Source organism: Schistocerca piceifrons, chromosome 2 (assembly GCF_021461385.2).
Source record: "Schistocerca piceifrons isolate TAMUIC-IGC-003096 chromosome 2, iqSchPice1.1, whole genome shotgun sequence".
NCBI lineage: Eukaryota > Metazoa > Arthropoda > Insecta > Orthoptera > Acrididae > Schistocerca > Schistocerca piceifrons.
In genome coordinates, this window is record NC_060139.1 from 510,051,306 (window position 1) to 510,069,276 (window position 17,971).

The 17,971-nt window shown below is 41.5% G+C and overlaps 1 protein-coding gene across 2 annotated transcripts in view; it reads left to right on the forward strand.

Annotated features, from left to right (window-relative positions):
* LOC124777077 (putative inactive carboxylesterase 4) overlaps window positions 1–17,971 on the forward strand; it is a 70,418-nt gene that overhangs the window by 12,893 nt on the left and 39,554 nt on the right. For both annotated transcript variants that reach the window (XM_047252353.1, XM_047252354.1), the window contains exon 2: window positions 14,720–14,857. In XM_047252353.1, coding sequence (XP_047108309.1) covers window positions 14,720–14,857 — 138 coding nt within the window. The remainder of the gene's footprint in view (window positions 1–14,719; window positions 14,858–17,971) is intronic.

A 17,971-nucleotide genomic window follows, 5' to 3' on the forward strand; every position in this document is an offset into this window, starting at 1 on the left:
CTGCTCGGCCACTTCGGCCGGCCACGAAAGAAAATGTCAGGGGCTCACAGTTAAATGAAAACTAGAGCTGCAGTTAGTGATGGTAGACTTTTTTCCACTGTTCTGATCCTCACACCCTCTGAAATACCTAGACTTTGAAGGACGTCAACGGCGCCATAGTTCCCGCCGTAATACGCAGAGCAAGGGCTGTCTAAGCCAGCTTTATGACACTGCAGGCAGCCAACATTACGGCATTACAGCATTGTGGCAGAAACTGTGGCACCGTTTCCATTACTTAAATTGTAAGTATTCCAGAAAGTATACGGTTTACAGCAGTGAAACGACGTTTGCGTTCACTAACTGTACCTGTAGTTTTCATTTCAGTAAAAAAAATGCGTGCCCTTAAAAAAATAAGATAAACAAAAAGGTAACTTTGTGTGGAATGTGATGTTTGTTTGCTAGTAGGGAGTGTGCATTTCTGCCCCTTGTGTGAATCCCTAACACAGGTGCATGCCCGGCTAACTGTATTTTTCACATTTTGTTTCATTTTCGAAACATATGTGCTGTCAAAGATAGGTAGGACACCGCGTACACAGGGTGTCCCAGGAGGACTGTCAGCATTTTGGGATATGACAGGAACATTGATTAGAGACAAAACATGTGTAACAAACATTGGCTCTAAAATGCCTACCTTAAGAGATTTGAGCACCTGCTCATCTTCGCTATTGTGAAAGCAAAAATATCTAGTAAACATGGCCTCTAAAATCCGTACTTTAAGGGCAATGAGCACACGCTCACCTTCGCTACTGTGACACACATTTTATGTACTGAAAGAGTTCTCATATGTCTTAAGGTACCAATATTAGAGCTCATTTTTACTACACATTTTTTTCTTGTTTTGGCCAAAATGTGGAAGGTAGAAAGCTTGCAGTAGAAGAGGTTTATTTTACAGTATCGAAGATGTAATGCTTGTAGCTCTTAAAGTATGCATTTCTTAACCCATGTTCACTACACGTTTTTGCCTTGAATGCTCGTTCCTCTCATATCCCTGAATACTGATCATGCCTCCTGGGAAATGGTATCCCAGGAGAAATGGTCAATATTTCAGGGATAAGACAGGAAAAGGACCGGCAAAAACGTGAAAACCCTACTAAATGCCAAGAATTGTAAATATAATTTCATGTCTCTATGGACATTTATTTGTCTGTTTATTACCATGGAATAATCACTTGAGCCGTATTTGTGTTTCCATAGCTAGAAATTCCGGACTCTGACCTTCAGTTTGAAAAGAATAATAAATAAATTCGGCTTGGGCCCCACTTGTTAACTACAAAATAAAAATTTTTACCAGTTTCACGCATGCGCTACTATCTGGCAACTCCAAAACTACTTCCATTTCCGCAGTGATCGAAATACCCTGTATCGAAGTGAAAATAATCGTCTGTTACACTTTCATTACATTATCGATACAGGAAGTTGCAGTTTGCGTACGAGAAGCAGCAGCTTTATCTCTTATATATTTGTTTGATTCGTCACAACTCTGAAAAATCGAGGCCCTTGTCTGTCGTTACTAGAAATGGAATAGTACACGGAATGAATGACGATGGTTCGTGACTTCAGACGGCTAGTTTTCATTTACGTTCTGGAGATGTGTCGGCTCCTTCGTGCTGCTTTTTTATCGTTGTGATAACTGCGTTTTCTCGGTGTGTGCCAAATGGCACTTCGATTGTTTGGCTACCTTGTTCCACCTACTCTGTCATTCACGCTCATGCTACTGCAGATCGCCGTTCTTCCTTAAGTTTTACTTACATGAAACGTTAAAAAACAGGAAGTTTTAGTACATGAGTATATTATGAAAACAGTTATTACTGAGCAGAAAAATAAGAAATATATTCGCATTTCGGTACACATTATGATTTTATAACTTGATGTGTCGGTGCGAAGCTGGTTGAAGTGGCGGTCACACAATGGAACGTCAGACACTCTATAGCGAGGCCTACGAGAAAGACAGGCCGCGGCGCCTACGTCACGAAGGTACTCCTGCGCTCACTCGCTCGCTCAAATCAGCAGGCAGACTACGTTTCTACACTTGTTAACTCGTAACTAGGCGTATCCGTACAAACGAAAGCTCAATCTTGTACAGGAATCCGCTATTATGGAATCTTACTGTTATTAGTCCTATAATGATGGGAAGTAAATGGGCCTATTCATAATTTGTTACGGCGTACAATAAAATAAAATCATGCTAAAATGATTATCAGTTGCATAAGGCACCACTTCCACCGTGTAATGGGTACTGTTAAGCAGAAGAGACTAAATGCTATAAACAAGCCGTTATACTATTTATATGGAGAATTGATCTTAAATTTTGCTGTAGTACTGTTAATCAGAAGACTTCATAATAGCAGATTCCAGTGAAGGTGCAAGTCTCGTTAGTACTTACACGCCCAGCTGCGAGTTAAATGGTTTAGAAACGCATTTTGTCTGCTGAGCTGAGGGAGTGAGCGAGTTCAAGACTACCTTCGTGACGCACGCGCTACGGCCTGTCTTTCTCGTGGGCCTAGTTCTATAGTTAACGAAGGCTCTGAAGCATGTGACGTCCCTTGATGTGTTCAGAACGATTGATATTCGGCTTCTTTAGCTTAGACGTATATGTACATTTTTACGTATTATGCACAAGAGGCTGTTTGTGAACACAGTGCTTGTGTGAAAGACACCAGTGTTAAAGAAATACAACTCTCACTAACTACATTTCTTATTTTGTCGATCTCCAGTAGCATTCAGGCAATAACAATCTTCATTGTGAGCTACAAGCTCCAGTGAGACACGAATGACTGTGTGTGGCACTATTCAAAATACCTTTACGCTTATTTGTTTATTTATTGCTGCCTCTGGTGGCGTCTGCCATGTAGTCCTCAGTCTAGTTGAAAGGTTCAAAGCGTTCAAATGTGTCGTCGGAGTGATGCAAAGTTTCCGTGTTCCGCAACTCAACACTGTTCAGTCAGCCATACTTATTGGACATGTATAAAAGAAAACAGGTTACCCGCAGTAAAGTCGTACACAAGAAAAATTAGACAAAGGAGAGGTGGAGGTGATGGGAACCTTCGGTTCTGATACAGCACCGGAGAGGTGCAACTACGACAATGGATGCAGATGTAAAGACAGATTAATGTGATCCTTTTATTAATATATTCGATATTTTAATTATCTGAAGGCAATGTACTTCATCGAATTCTTTTACCGTCGACGTAAAAAAAATATCGAGATGAGACCGTAAATAGAGGTTTCACTGTAACATAACTCTTCAGTACAAAAATGCTGCAACTCGGGGATTAAAACGGTCCTAATACCATCTTCAGCTGCAAAACTGGACTAGCTCGATTGCTTCACAAATTTCAATTGTGTTTGAAAAATAAATGAGTCTTCAACGCACTGTCACACTTAGTGCATCAGCGCGCTACTTTGTCGCAACTAAAACCATCCTGACCAAAATTATTTCAAAGTATTGTGGCCTGTTTGACAGATTCAAGTTCAACACACGATACTATGTACGGTTTGTTTCGAAACAATACTGACAGACTTCTAGTGGATACAGAGTGTGTCGTGAGTAGGAAACTGAGGATAGGAAACCGTGTCTGAAAACCTCAACAAAGACGCTACAGAGCATCGAAACTGGAGGCGATGGCGCCCACCGCTAGACCATACCTTTGGCAGCATACGTGACTTTGTACGCTGACGGACCTTAGGGGGAACGTCGCACTTTGTTTTTCGTAGTTCAGTTCAGTGACGCTAAAATGGAAATGCCGTGTGGCTAAGGCCTCCCGTCGGATAGATCATTCAAATGGCTCTAAGCACTATGGGACTTAACATCTGAGGTCATCAGTCCCCTGACTTAGAACTACTTAAACCTAACTAACCTAAGGACATCACACACATCCATGCCCGAGGTAGGATTCGAACCTGCGACCATAGCAGCAGCGTGGTTCCGGACTGAAACGCGTAGAACGGCTCGGCTACTGCGGCCAGCTGGTAGACCGTTCACCTGGTGCAAGTCTTTCGAGTTGACGCCACTTCAGCGACTTGCTTGTCGATGGGGATGAAATGATGATGATGATAAGAACAACACCCAGTCCCTGAGCGAAGAAAATCTCCGACCCAGCCGAAAATTGAATCCGGGGCATCAGTATGACATTCCTTCGCGTTGAGCACTCGGCTATCAGGGGCGGACTCAGTGACGGTGACTGGTTGCCAAGATCGCTAGTGGAGAAGATGGAGCTATCTTCTGCGTAGACAGGTGTTGTCTCCTATGGATACAATCCTCTTTTGCCTTGGTGGATGATTGTTTCAGGTACGAATTTACATCTGCAGTTTATTTTTCTCCTGTATACCATGAGGCTCTGGTGCCTTTAGAAAGTTGCAGTTAAACAACAAAGTGGGGATCGAAGCACGTGTCCAACAGTGTCATCCACCGAAGCAATAGAGCATCGTATTTACAGCAGACACGGCCTGCAGCAGCAGCTAGCTCCATCCTCTCCCGTGGCGATTATGGCAATAACTCGCGATCACTGAGTAAGGAACAGCGTTGTGAGTCGTTCAACCAAAGGTCTGTCAGAGTACTAAGTCTTGTTTGCTGCCGAAGGGGAGTCTGTGACACTTCTGTAGAAGTACTCGAAGTTTTCTACTGTTGCAGCCGCACTTTAGATTTCTGTCACGAGAGCGGAGCAGTGAGCATTTAGGCATAACGGTAACAGGCCCCGAGAAAGCGAATGTTGTGCTTGAAAAACATTCACGTCAGTGTGCCGTAGCGGTGCAAAGACGCGCCTGATTAGCGCATGAGAATAATGTGTTAATGTTGTTTCATTTCCTTAAAATTGTTCAGTTTCGTTTGACTTAACGTTATAGACAGAAGCGCCCTCACTGTGCTTAGTCTTCGTAAGCTTTTAGGCACACTGGCGCCCGTTGCTTCTTATACAAGTGAAATCTTTTATAGTCAGTCTGTTGACGCTAATCGTCATGGTTTTGTAATATCTTACTTATGATGCGATGTTTTTATGGTCACCATGTCTTAGCATTTTTTACGTTACTTTTTAACTGCTTCACAGTCCTACCTAAAAGTTTATGGACGTACGTTTTATAATCTGTTTATTACTGTACACTTATAGTCGTTAATTTACTGTTAACGGTTGTCCAATCCTGGAAATCACTAAATTCTTACTCTGCACCCATTTTTTGTAGGAATTTATTTTCCGGAGTAATCTCGTCGATTGCTTTCCTAAGTAAGCTTAATTGCATTATCTTCTGAGGATAGAACATAAATTTGACGACGCTAGTCAGGAAATTAATTTAATTAAAACTTTCTACAACTGACACCTGATTATTTCTGATCTTAAAACGTACTACACAGCTGATGATAGTGGTGAACAAAATTTTAGTACTTTTAGTTTTGACCAAAAGGATGTCGTCTGCTCCCACACTGCTCAAGAATATTTGAGTATTTAGTGACAGTTTGTAAGTTGTTTCATTAACAAAAATTCACTGAAGTGCTTCTCTAATTTATACATGATGCCGACTAGTTGTGTTCACGTACCAAGTTCCAGCAGATGGCAATTTGTTTCGTTGTCACCATCAGCTTTAACTTGTATAAGTGAACACTATGTTTTGCGTCACGTGTAAATAAATCAAGCACTTCAGCGTATTTTTATTAATGAAACAACTTACAAAGTGGCACTAAATACTCAAAAATTCTTTTGCAGTGTGGGAGCAGATGATATGCTGTTGGTCAAAACATCTGTCTAATTAAAAGTATTAGCCAGCCCGAAACAGCTAATGGCACTAAAATAAAGCATTTAAAAAGTATTTGTGGCAAGTTAACTCATTCACCAACTAACGGTCGCAAGGTTCACAAGATTCAACATGGATAAAATACCTCATAAGAAAAGTTATGGAATTTTCGTTCATAAAACTAAATCTTCAAAACGTTCCAGTAGAGGCATGTGGGGTCACTCTGCGAACGAGAGGTGCCCATGTGAATCACTTAACCATTTATTAGGGCTTCTAACAAGCACATAAACAGGGAACATACAAGAAAAATATGAATACTGTCGACCATCTAAGGGTAATAGTAGGGGACAAGAACACCCACTGTCTCATTTGGGACTTAGATGGTGAAGACCGAGTGGGAAGGGAAATTCCAGACGGGACATCGACGAGAATCAACTGACTTAATCAACAAAAGATTGTTGTAGACATCAGTTCCGCATTGGCTAATTTTGCGCTAAAGTCAGTTGGGACGTATTACAAGAACCACTCGGATCTGACCACCGACCGATACTGATATAATGTGAGAATAACCTCAGTACAGGAATAAAGATCTTTCCGCAGTATAAGTGGCGTACAAGAAGAGCAAATCGCACAGAATATGGAGAAGTGCTGATGAAAAAGCTGAACGACTTCAAAGAAAGTGGGGATGTGAGAGTGGGCTATGCAGACCAAGTACATCTTACTGGAGGGGAAGCTAAGGCCTCAGTCCCACGAAACACGCCTTCTATGTTGCTGCTAGGTCTGATGGGACGAAGAATGTGAGAGGGCAGCTAAGAAGGGGAGAGAAGCACTCAAAACATTCAAGCGACAAGCGTCACGGAAGAAAATTTTCGTGATTTTAATCGGATCCGGGCAAGGTCAAAGTGACTATACAAAAACTAAGAGGGAAAGCGGGCGGAATTTATGCACTACCCTATCTACTTGATGCTCCGTGGCTATTGTTTGGAATAAGATTAAGAAGATAAGACGAATTAATACAGCAACGCGAAAAATCTGGAAATATCAAAAGTCTTTTAGAAAACAATTAATGGATCTAGACCCCACACGCTGCTGAGCAGGAAAACAACGATCTAATGGCAGACAATCAGATGAAATTCCCCTTAAAAGGTAATTTCTGCCTGTCGGACTTCACTGGAGCACCAGCAAGAATACGGCCCCTGGACCGGATAACTTTCATTATTCTACGATTCAACATATTCCGGAAAAGACATCAATTCATCTGTTGAACATCTTAAACAGAATATGGACCAACCTGATCTATATCCCAGAAACATGTTGAATGAGGAAGGCGCATGAACGCTCTCCGTCATACAGGCCCAACGCTTCTCTATCGTATCTGTGTACGACTTTGGAACGGATGAGTAAAAACAAATTACACAGCTAGTTCCAAACAAAATAACGGGGCAGGAAGTGCATTCATAGACGGCAAGACTAATCGAAGAGGCAAATTCAAGCTCACGGTAGTTGAAGTCTGTAATCACTTGCGAAAGTCACAGCGATTTTATAGGGATTTAAATACGCAAGAGAAATGCAAGAAGATACAGTACACTTAATCAGACTCGCGCTCATCACTGACGCTGCTGAAATGCTAAGACGTCAACAACACCAAAAATTATCTAGTACGCGTGTATCAGCTTATAGAAGCAGTGCCGGAGCTTTCTCGCTTAAATCACACGTGCGGCATGTTATGGGTGAAACAAAACAGCGAAGTAGAGTGAAATGGAAAGGAAGATTCTTTGGCCATGGAAGCTGTACACACTGCTTCAATGAGATGTGCTAAAGTGCCACCCGACGATATTCCTGATAAAAAAGCGCTGTAATCAGGTCCCGGTGGTATGAAATCCTCCAACGGTCATAAGAAATTAAAGAGCGACACTATGCCGCAGTGGTACCTAATCTTCCATCACACACTTGTTACCACAACTGCAGATAAAACAGAAACTTTATATAAAAATGGCACGGGAGATTCTCGCAATATCTCTACCGCCTCAACGTGGTCACATCTTCTTAGTGTGAATGCTGCAGTGAGAAAGTTGCTAACCACATTTTCTTCGGCTGCCACACAAGGCTTCAAGAAACTATGAAACTATTACAGCTTCGGGTGACTTTCGTAAATGTCTTGCCTACAAACATTAAATTCAGTTTAGCCACACATCTATACGATTTTATAACACACGATAAAGTAAGAATATAGAAATACAGAATGTTTATTACTTTATAATATATTAAATATGTTAATTTATTTAGATCGCTTACTTATGTTCAGTTTATATGGCTGTTGTTTTTTATGGTCCGAGGCTGGCTGTGTGGGTGATGCCAAAGCGTATTAATATTTTAAAAAAAGAATTTTAAGATAAGATATAATAACAAGATTCAGTAGATTACTATTTGTTGCGCGAATCGTTTACCGTTCATGCAGTATACAATTCTTTACACAGCAAGCTTCTTTCTTCATTTGGTTCAGTACAACATTTCATTTACAAGATCATTCGAGAAATTTTCGAATATTTTGAAACGCTATGTTCGCTGAGCTGATAGGTAAGTGAGATTTACCCACAGATCCGTAGGGCTCCAATAAGTTTGGAATATTTTGGTCCAGCAGTTAATTAGTCAACGGGTTAAATCCTCAACTAATAAAATGCTGAAGTGGATTGTCAATTAGTCAAGTTATTTAACTGTCAGTTGGTTCTTCTTAGTGTCTTAGGATGCTTCTTCCTGCTGGTCGCCAAATAATTGGATGTCGAAGAGCCGGCGTACCCCGGCGCATTGTTGTCCGCAGTTCAGGATGCATTCTATAGATACTTTCACATTTTATAATGGCCGATTGTATCTTCGTCCGTGTAATATTTCGTACTATTTCATCGTGTGGTTCGGCACATGGGTTACTCGGCTACAACTTTTAAGAAGCACAATGATCCACAATCTAGTGCTGCTGTTAAATCAGGCGAATGCCTTTTGCCCTCGAGACATCATTTGACAAGTAAACTTTTTTAACAGCAGTATGTGGGCACAGAGAGATTCGCGCAGTTTCTTAAGTTTCAGAGCTACTAATTCACATGAACCTTTTGACCTCGATTTTATATGTGCAACCATTCTACATTCTTGTTCACATCCTAAGTTTATGAGTGTAATATGGTCGTATCTTACGTAATATGAACTACTTAAATACATTATTAACACAAACTTCACACTGTATTTAATATTTCGTTCGGTATCATATTTATCTTTGCTGTTGTTTTGTGCACTGTATTAAATGGTTGTAATTATCTCTCACAGAATTTACGTATACAGTCTCATGCATATATGAATAAAATGTCTGTAACAATAAAATAAAAAATAAAAAAACAAAATTAAAAAACAAAACAAAATAAAATAAAAAGTATAGAAAATATGAGAAAATTTAAGAAATCCAAGATAAAACAAAAAACTTCCCACAGGCGACCTAGACATGGTGCGGAGGCTTGTGTGCCATGAGAAGACAGGTTCAACCATACCAGCCACGTATCCGTAAAGGAACCAGAATGACTATGTCCATAGAAAGGCAGCATGGCTCGAAAGACAAAAAAAGAACCTATATCAGATAAATCGTCATCCGCGTCAACAAAAATTTACATCGGTTGCCAAGCTGTGACGGTGTAGTGTCAGCATCATGGTAGAGTTACACTTGGGAACCAGAATGAAAATGCTCCTGTCATAGTAGAAAAGGCAAATTTGCCCTGGCCAGAGAGAACTAGCTTTTCGACTTATCTGGAAGCTTCGTAGATATTTAAATCAAAACATCTTGACACCTACGTCAGTTTTTGCGAGTTAACCCTATTTACCCAACGCAGTGAGCTTTATTAGCTGCAGAGTGTTCGCATACCTGCATGTTGTTTGTAGGATAAATGCTCCTGTGTCTAAAATCCGGAAGCTTCTTCAACTATAGCAAACAATATACGAGTATAATATCATTGTGCCGAAGATCTTACATGTAGTTGCTAAAAAAGTTTTTCTGGGGGGATAAAATTTCTGGGGATTGATTTGTTCCCGGAGAGACGCTAAAATAATTTTTCCATATCTGTGTGGGGGGGGGGGGGTTGACTTTTTCCCCCAAGGAACTATTACTTCCCCAAACGCACCCACTGTCTGTGTACCATTGTCTATGTATGGTGGGTAGTATAAGAACAAGTAGACACAAATTTAGGTGTTTCTAGAGGGGGATGCATCTACAGTAGCAAGTATCCGAGAGTGGAGCTGTATTTATCTAAGAAAGTATCTCAGAGTGGAGATGCATGCTTCCTAAACTTTAATGACACGTTGCATCTTACTGCACATGACATATGCTATGTTGGTTGACATGTTAGACAACAGGACATCATCTATGGTGTTACTGTATTTGACACAATGCATTATATTACATGACATGAGGTCTGATATTAACACGTAAAAAGCCGCGATTGTGACAAGATGTTTTGAGGTAAATGTCTTTGAAGCTGCCCTATTAATTGAAAATCTAGTTACATTCTTTTGCATCCATTACTCTGCACTGGACATGTTCGCCCTTGCCAATGGAAACGACTGCGATGCCAGGTTTATGATCAGCCAGAACATTATGTTCAACTACCTAACAGCCATTATAGCCACCTTTTACACGGATAACAGCGGCGACGTGTCGTGGCATGGAAGAAATGAAGCCTTGGTAGGTCGCTGGAGGGAGTTGGCACCACATCTCCACACACAAATCACCTAATTCCCATAAATTTCTAGGACGGGTGCGATGAGCTCTGGCGCAACGTTCAATCATGTACCATATTTGTTAGATCGGATTCAGATCTGGTGACTTGGGGGCCAACACATCGATTGAAACTCGCCACTATCTTCTTCGAACCACTCCATCACACTTCTGGACGTGTGAAATGGCGCATTTTCTTGTTAAGGGAATGCCATTGCTGTCGGGAAACGTGATCGTCATGAAGGGGTGTACTTGGTCTGCAACGAGTGGACAATACTCCTTGCCCAGCCCGCATCTCGTGGTCGTGCGGTAGCGTTCTCGCTTCCCACGCTCGGGTTCCCGGGTTCGAATCCCGGCGGGGTCAGGGATTTTCTCTGCCTCGTGATGGCTGGGTGTTGTGTGCTGTCCTTAGGTTAGTTAGGTTTAAGTAGTTCTAAGTTCTAGGGGACTGATGACCATAGATGTTAAGTCCCATAGTGCTCAGAGCCATTTTTGAACTCCTTGCCCATCATAGAGCTTTGCAAGAGGTCCACTGGACCCATGGATGCCAACATGAATGTAATGGAGCCACCGCCAGCTTCTCTCCGTCCCGCAGTACAGGTGTCAACGAGCTGTTCCCCTTGATGTCGACGGATTCACGCCCGCCCATCGGCAGGATGAAGAAGGTATCGGGGTTCACAAGATCGTTCATCGCTCCGCCACTGTGCCAGTGTTCAGGGCTTTTGGTCACCTGCCCATTTCCGGCGGAGTTACCGTCCGTAGCTCGTGATCTAGTGTCTACCGCTGCCGCCTTTGGGTCTCAGGGTCACGGGTTCGATTCCCGGCCGGTTTGGGATATCCATTGCCCGTGGACTGGGTGTTTGTGTTTTCATCAACATCATCATTCTTGATAGTGGCTGCATTGGATTGTGTAAAACTTGGACTGGGTAAAAATTGGGACTTCGTACGTGTCCTGATGACAGCGCATTTGAGTGTCCCACAAACAAAACATCAGGCGTAGTTGTCGATGTCGTGGTGTTAACATTGGCACAGGCATGGATTGTCGGCTGCGGAGGCCCATCGTTTGAAGTGTTTGGTGCAGTGTGTGTTCAGACGTACTTGTAGTCTGACGCAGTTAAGGAAACGCAAAAAGTGGAGGGATGTGCACTAATCACATGTACCAGCCTTCAGTTTTTTTGTAAGATTTTCACAGTAGAATTAATGACAGAATACTGAAATAATGATTGTGTACGAAAGTGAGAACCTTCGTGGAAGTTACGTAGTCGTAACATAGAGCGGTACTTAATGCAATGAATGACAAAGACATTTCTGGTTCCTGGAGAATAACGTTTATATTTTTTTATATGTCTCGTTATGTCCTCTCTTTGTTCTCATTGTAGCTCACAATATTATCGTCGATCGTATGCTTTTACAACCACCGAATGTATTTTGTAGAGCACCACAAAAAAGTTCACAATAACTGTGATACCTGTCTCACGCAGTTGTGTTTATATCATGTGGCTGGAAATTGTAACTGCGAAAGTGCTGTGTGCTGCAATATAATGTTATGCAATAAACTTCTGTTCAGTACTTTTCCTAAGGAATACTGTTCTTAAATATCTGTTAACGTTTGCTTGTTATTTGTTAAGAATTCTGTTTTCACGCGTTGCGAAGTGAAGATAATGGTTGCGTAGAAATTGCTGGAGCTTCCAAGTGTCTCACCCTGTGTCGGGTGGCAGTGATGAATGATCTTTGCGCCGTCGCGTTGCTTCTGTTTTGGAGATCGCTGGCCATTGAAAGATGACAGATGCTATCTTGTCAATATGAAAATTAATTACCAAAAGGTAAATAAATTTCCCCTGCTGCTCCGACGCGTCGCGGTTTGACAGAATAATCACTAAAACTTCAAACTGTTTTGGAGCAGGATGCGGGACTGGTATATGCCGGGTTGCTTAAACGTAGAGACAGTCAAGAGTTTAACAATGGACGACTGGCTACTACATGTTTTAATGGGAGGACATCTGTTTATTAATTTTCACGCATAATGACTTAGGTTTTGCCCTTACACTCATCAGTCCAACTATTGAAATATTCTTCAGTTTTATACATGAAAACGACAAATGTGTCTCCGCTCTTAACACAGTCCTTAGAGCGGGCGAGCTTCGCAGTCTCTGTTGTGTCCTGAATAACATAAAAATGGCTCAGCATAGTCCCAGAAGATATCATGGTGCGTTTGTGTCCTCTTGATGTGATTTCTTTTGGTACTAGACAGCTCATTGTATTACCAGCGTCTACCTCCCGGCATGTTATACTTTGGATCTTGAAAGAAAGCCTTCTCTCTTGTAATTATTGGCTTTTATTTGCCTTATATCTTCAGATTTATTAAGTTCTTCCGCAATCCTCTTCTGCATCGAATTTCGGTGAGTTGCTGGAACAAGAACTATGCAATAGTGTTCTAGAAACTTCTGAATCTGCCCGTCTTTTTATGTAATTACTGCGTGGTCCGTTTTCACACATTGCCTCCGTGATATTCGTAAGATCCACCACTTTCCATCACTCCTTTAACTATTCTGCATTAATCAAAATCATTAATTTTTTGACCGACTGACTCCGCGGTTGCGTCCGTCCGTTCATGCAAAGCCGAGTACCGAGCAAGAGTGTCTGCATAACACTTCGATATCTCTTTTCCAGATTTCACCTTCCACTCGTTACTATCAACAAAAGATCTCCTTCTTACAAATGCAAATGATTTTCCAGTAATAATCAGACTTATCACCTCTGTCAATCTTGAGACGTTTGAGTCCAGCCTTATCCGGATTCTGCTTCATCTGTTACTTCCGCTATTACAAATTTTTTCATATATGATTGTTCCCTATCAGACACGAGCTTCAGAACACACGTACAAAATTTTTCTTTGCATTTTAATTTTTTCGTTTACACAAGAACACGAAATAAATAAAGGAAAGTTAAAGGACTACCTACATACAAATTTACAATACGTACCTCCTAGATGCTAAAGTTGTAAGAGGCGGTAGTACAATCACAGGAGGGGCTGAATATACGTCAGTTACAGTATCTGATCCACTTCATCGATAAAAGTCTCAACATGAACGTTTTATTTCCTAGCGAAATAATGTGTGTATAGACTGGAAACAGATATCAGCTCTACTACTGAGTCGCAAACGCCGGAAGTGACATCACGTCCTAGGAGAAGACGCGAGTGGTTTTCAGTGACATTACATCTGTCCGGAAAAGTCATGCTAATGTTATAGGAAAAGGCGCGCGTCTCTGTGAAAAGGGAGATCGTAGAATAAAACAATCATCAGACGCCAGTTTAAGCTTAGTAGTTCATGTGCAGATTAAGATATCTCTTCGAAAGCAGCATACGCATGTGCTGTACAGGATAGTCATACATACGGTCAGGTGGATCATTCCCAATCTCATTGCTCATCGAAGTTGTGAAGTACGAAGTCATTGGGACAGCAATGGCACATACTTCTCCTTCTGTGTTTGTATGATCAGCTTATTCTACGACACTAGGGACTTCATCACCTAGGTGGCCTCTGTGAGTTGCGCCTCAATTTGTCAGTTATACAGCCTCTTCGCTATTCATATTTGTGGTTGAGACGTGCAATCAAGTAGTTTTCGGAAAATTTTAGTGGCAGCACCATGTGGATTTCCGACGAGCGTTATCATTGCTGGTCGAAGTGTGCAAAAGGAGCGTAATCCATTCCTAACTGCAGTTTGCCTAACTGAAACAGTCTGATAGCTAACATCATCGAGTACTTTATGCAGAATCTCTTAAGAAGCCAGGCATTAGAAATGACAGTCACACTTGTTAGTACTATTAATGCTCTTCAGAGAAATATTTGCAGCTTGCAGGTTGCGACTGTTAGCCTTAGACTACACATAGATCAATGGACGAATTGTCTCTGTGACGTGAGTTTCACTTACGCTTGGAAAGCAACAATAGGCGTTATTTGCTTCTACGACTAATGTGTATTTAATATATGTTCTAAGTCATACACTACACCTGCAATTGCGTTTCCGCGTTTGTCTTCTATGAGGTGACTTCCGGCAAGTTGCATCACATTTGACGCTGTTATTTTAGCAATGTTTCTTTAGATTGGGGAAATCACTGTATTTGCTGTAAAAAGTTTATGTTACAATGCTATTTTCAGATGCATTAGTATCACACTATGAAAGACTCAAAATGTTCTCACTTTTCAGCCGCCACAGCCCTGTGATCCATGGACCGGTATCAGAGATGCTACCAGAGAAGGAAATATGGCCCCTCAGTTCAGTCTCCTCGCAAACAAATACCTGGGTGACGAAGATTGTCTTTACCTGAACGTATACACTCCAAAGGTAATGTATACCTGTAAGCCTCAGTTTTGTGTTCAAGTTTTCACAGTTGTACTTCAAATATATATTGTTAACGAAACTATGTATGTCTCCAAAAGTCAGGATAGTATACTACTCGACGAGCATCGTTTCAATTTATTCAGAATGCAGAAGTAATGAATGTAGAGAAATTACATATTAGAGCGCAATTTGTCACTATTTTCACTATACAGCAGCCATCACAACCCTGCAATCCATAGAATGCTATATATATATATATATATATATATATATATATATATATATATATATATATATATATATATGTGTGTGTGTGTGTGTGTGTGTGTGAGTGAGTGTGTGTGTGTGTGTGTGTGTGTCATTGTGGCGTTTATAGCCTCCGAGCTGCAGTAGGAGCGGAGATATGCAAGTAGGTCCTTTTTCCCAGCCCCTGCCAGAGAGGCTGTGTACATGACAGGCATGTTGTGAGGGAACAATATCAGCTTGCCAAATCAACCACCTTTGCAGGGGAGCCTACATGTCTGGGATGAGAAACAGTTTTCAAACAGACTGCCTCACATTAAAGGTACTTTATGGGAGTAGTATTGGCCTGCACCATCAACCTGTTGTGCAGGGGCTATTTGTAAGTGTCCACATGACTGGATTGTAGCGAGGTTAACATAAGAGGGAAGGAGGGAAGTGCAGGGTGATGGAGCAGAAGGATATGGCTAGAGAGAGAGACAGACAGGAGGATACGAACAGGGAAAAGTGACAGGAGGGGGGGGGGGGGGTGAGGGGGGAGGAGGAGGTGGAGGTCGATAGGGAGAGGGGGAACACAGGGATGGAGGAGGAGATAGGGAGATTGGAGCAGGAGATGGGAGAATGCAGGAGGAGGTCTATATGGTGAGGAGGAGTGGTAGGGAAGAGATGGATTAAGAGAGGGAGCAGGAGGAGAAAGCGAGAGTTAGGAAGGAGGAGGTGGTCAGAGGGGGGCGAAAGGAGAGGACAGAGAGATAGGTAAGGGAGATGGTTGGAGTGACAGGTGAGGTGTAGATGGACAAAAATAGGAGGAGGAGGAGGGGACTGGTGTAACATATGTGTCAAATATGTAAATGGGTGCAGATGTGGGGATTAGGCTATTATATAAAAAAGAAGCTTTTGTGGAACACCAACAAGGAGAGATGGAGAAATACATAGCCTTCGTAAAATTTTTAAATGAAACCATTCCGCTTTAGGCTGTGAAAACAATATTTATCACAACTGAAATGTCACACATGCTCATTTCCAGGCATTCTGAAAGTAGTCAGTTGTCAAATATATCACATGAAATTATGAACTTAATAAACATTGAAAATTAAATCTATTTGCGATGGGCACTTGATAGAGTTCTTAATATACGATAAAATTATGTAATGTATTGTAAAGCAAAAGTTAGTTGTGCATTGTATATAATTAATTAAACAATGAAAGAATCACCAAAATGTAATGCATAAGGAATGTTATGTTGCTGGCACGATATGTAACACTAACTGTAAAATAACACATCAGAATAACATGGAAAACTGAAATAAATTAAAGGAAAGCAAAGATAAATTAACCAACGTCGATTGAGAGTGCAGTATGACTTTTAGTGAGAAATGACATATGCATGAATTTGCTGGTGTAGCATTAATGTTGTTAAATCCCACAATGAACCTGATAAGGTATCTGGTTGTTTGTACATAATACATAAATAATATTTGATTGATGGTTACAACGTCTGTGTTTATACAGTGTCAATATCTTCACATTACATTGTGCTTCAGACATGAATGCAAAAATTTTCATCTGTCACAAACAGTTATAGTCAATTCGGATTTGTAAAATGTGTGTCGATTTCTTAATATTAGCCACAGGTGTAATTGTCAGATCAATGTCTGTTCCTTCAGACATGTAGGCATGACTATATCTTCACACTACAATATCCTACATACATACAGACACTGTGTACATACAAAAACGTTACCACTAATGACGTATCCATGCCTCGACGGTCTAAAATGACGAAAGAGTATTCGTCTCTCCCTGTGCGGTACTCACGAAATGTTGGACCGCCAAAGTTGTCGACTCGGTGACATACGGAAGTTTGGATCGATCCTAGGGACCTCTCGCTAAAAGCGGGAAATTCGGGTTCGAGCCTCGGTCCGCCACAACAAACACAATTGCGGATCGTTTTCGTAATAAATGATAAATCTCTCTCTCTCTCTCTTTGTGTGTGTGTGTGGGGGGGGGGGGGGGTGAGGCTTATTACATGATGAATTCTACAAGTACATGTCATAGAGCGAAGTCATAGGTAGCACCTATTACCGTCCTCACTGAGAAAAATGTGTCTTACACGCCATTACCCCATCTGTGAGTGTTCATCCTCTATCTAAGCTGTTGTTTCACGGCGATATTACGAACCTCACACAATCAGCTTTAACGGATGTAGCTGCCGACTTTCTGGAGCGGAGATGTACATTTGTTTCTGGTAGCTTGTCGGTTGTTCTCACAGTACTGAATAAAATGCCACCATCGAACTGTTCTTTGCAGTTTCCGTGCCTCGCACCTGTGGCCTAGGGGTAATTTCTTTGATTATAGTCAAAACGGCCCCAGTCCCGCATTCGAAACCCGTCATCGTTTGAATTTTGATTAATAAACAGCATTGACGGCCAAATAGTTCTGGCATAAGAAGTCACCTATATTCTGCCAATGGCAGGGGGCGGCCGAGCGGACAGTGGTTACGGGATCTCTCTTGTTCATCCGGTGGGAAACTGCCCCTAAAGTCGGAAGAATGCATTAAAGGCACATAACATGTATCCACTGGACAGCGACATGTAAATAAAAAAAAATATCATGGTAATGTCTCCATTGTCAAAAAATTCCGGAATAGTCCCCCATTCGGATCTCCGGGAGAGGATTGCGAAAGCGGAGGTGACTATGAGAAAAAGATTCAATAACCAGCGAAAGAATAACGTTCTACTAGTCGGAGCGCTGAATGTCAGAAGGTTGAAAGTGATAGGGAAGCCAGAAAATCTAAAAACAGGACTCCAAAGGCTCAATGAAAATATAGTAGTGGTCAGTGAAGTGAAATGGGAAGAAAAGAAGTTTTTCTGGCCA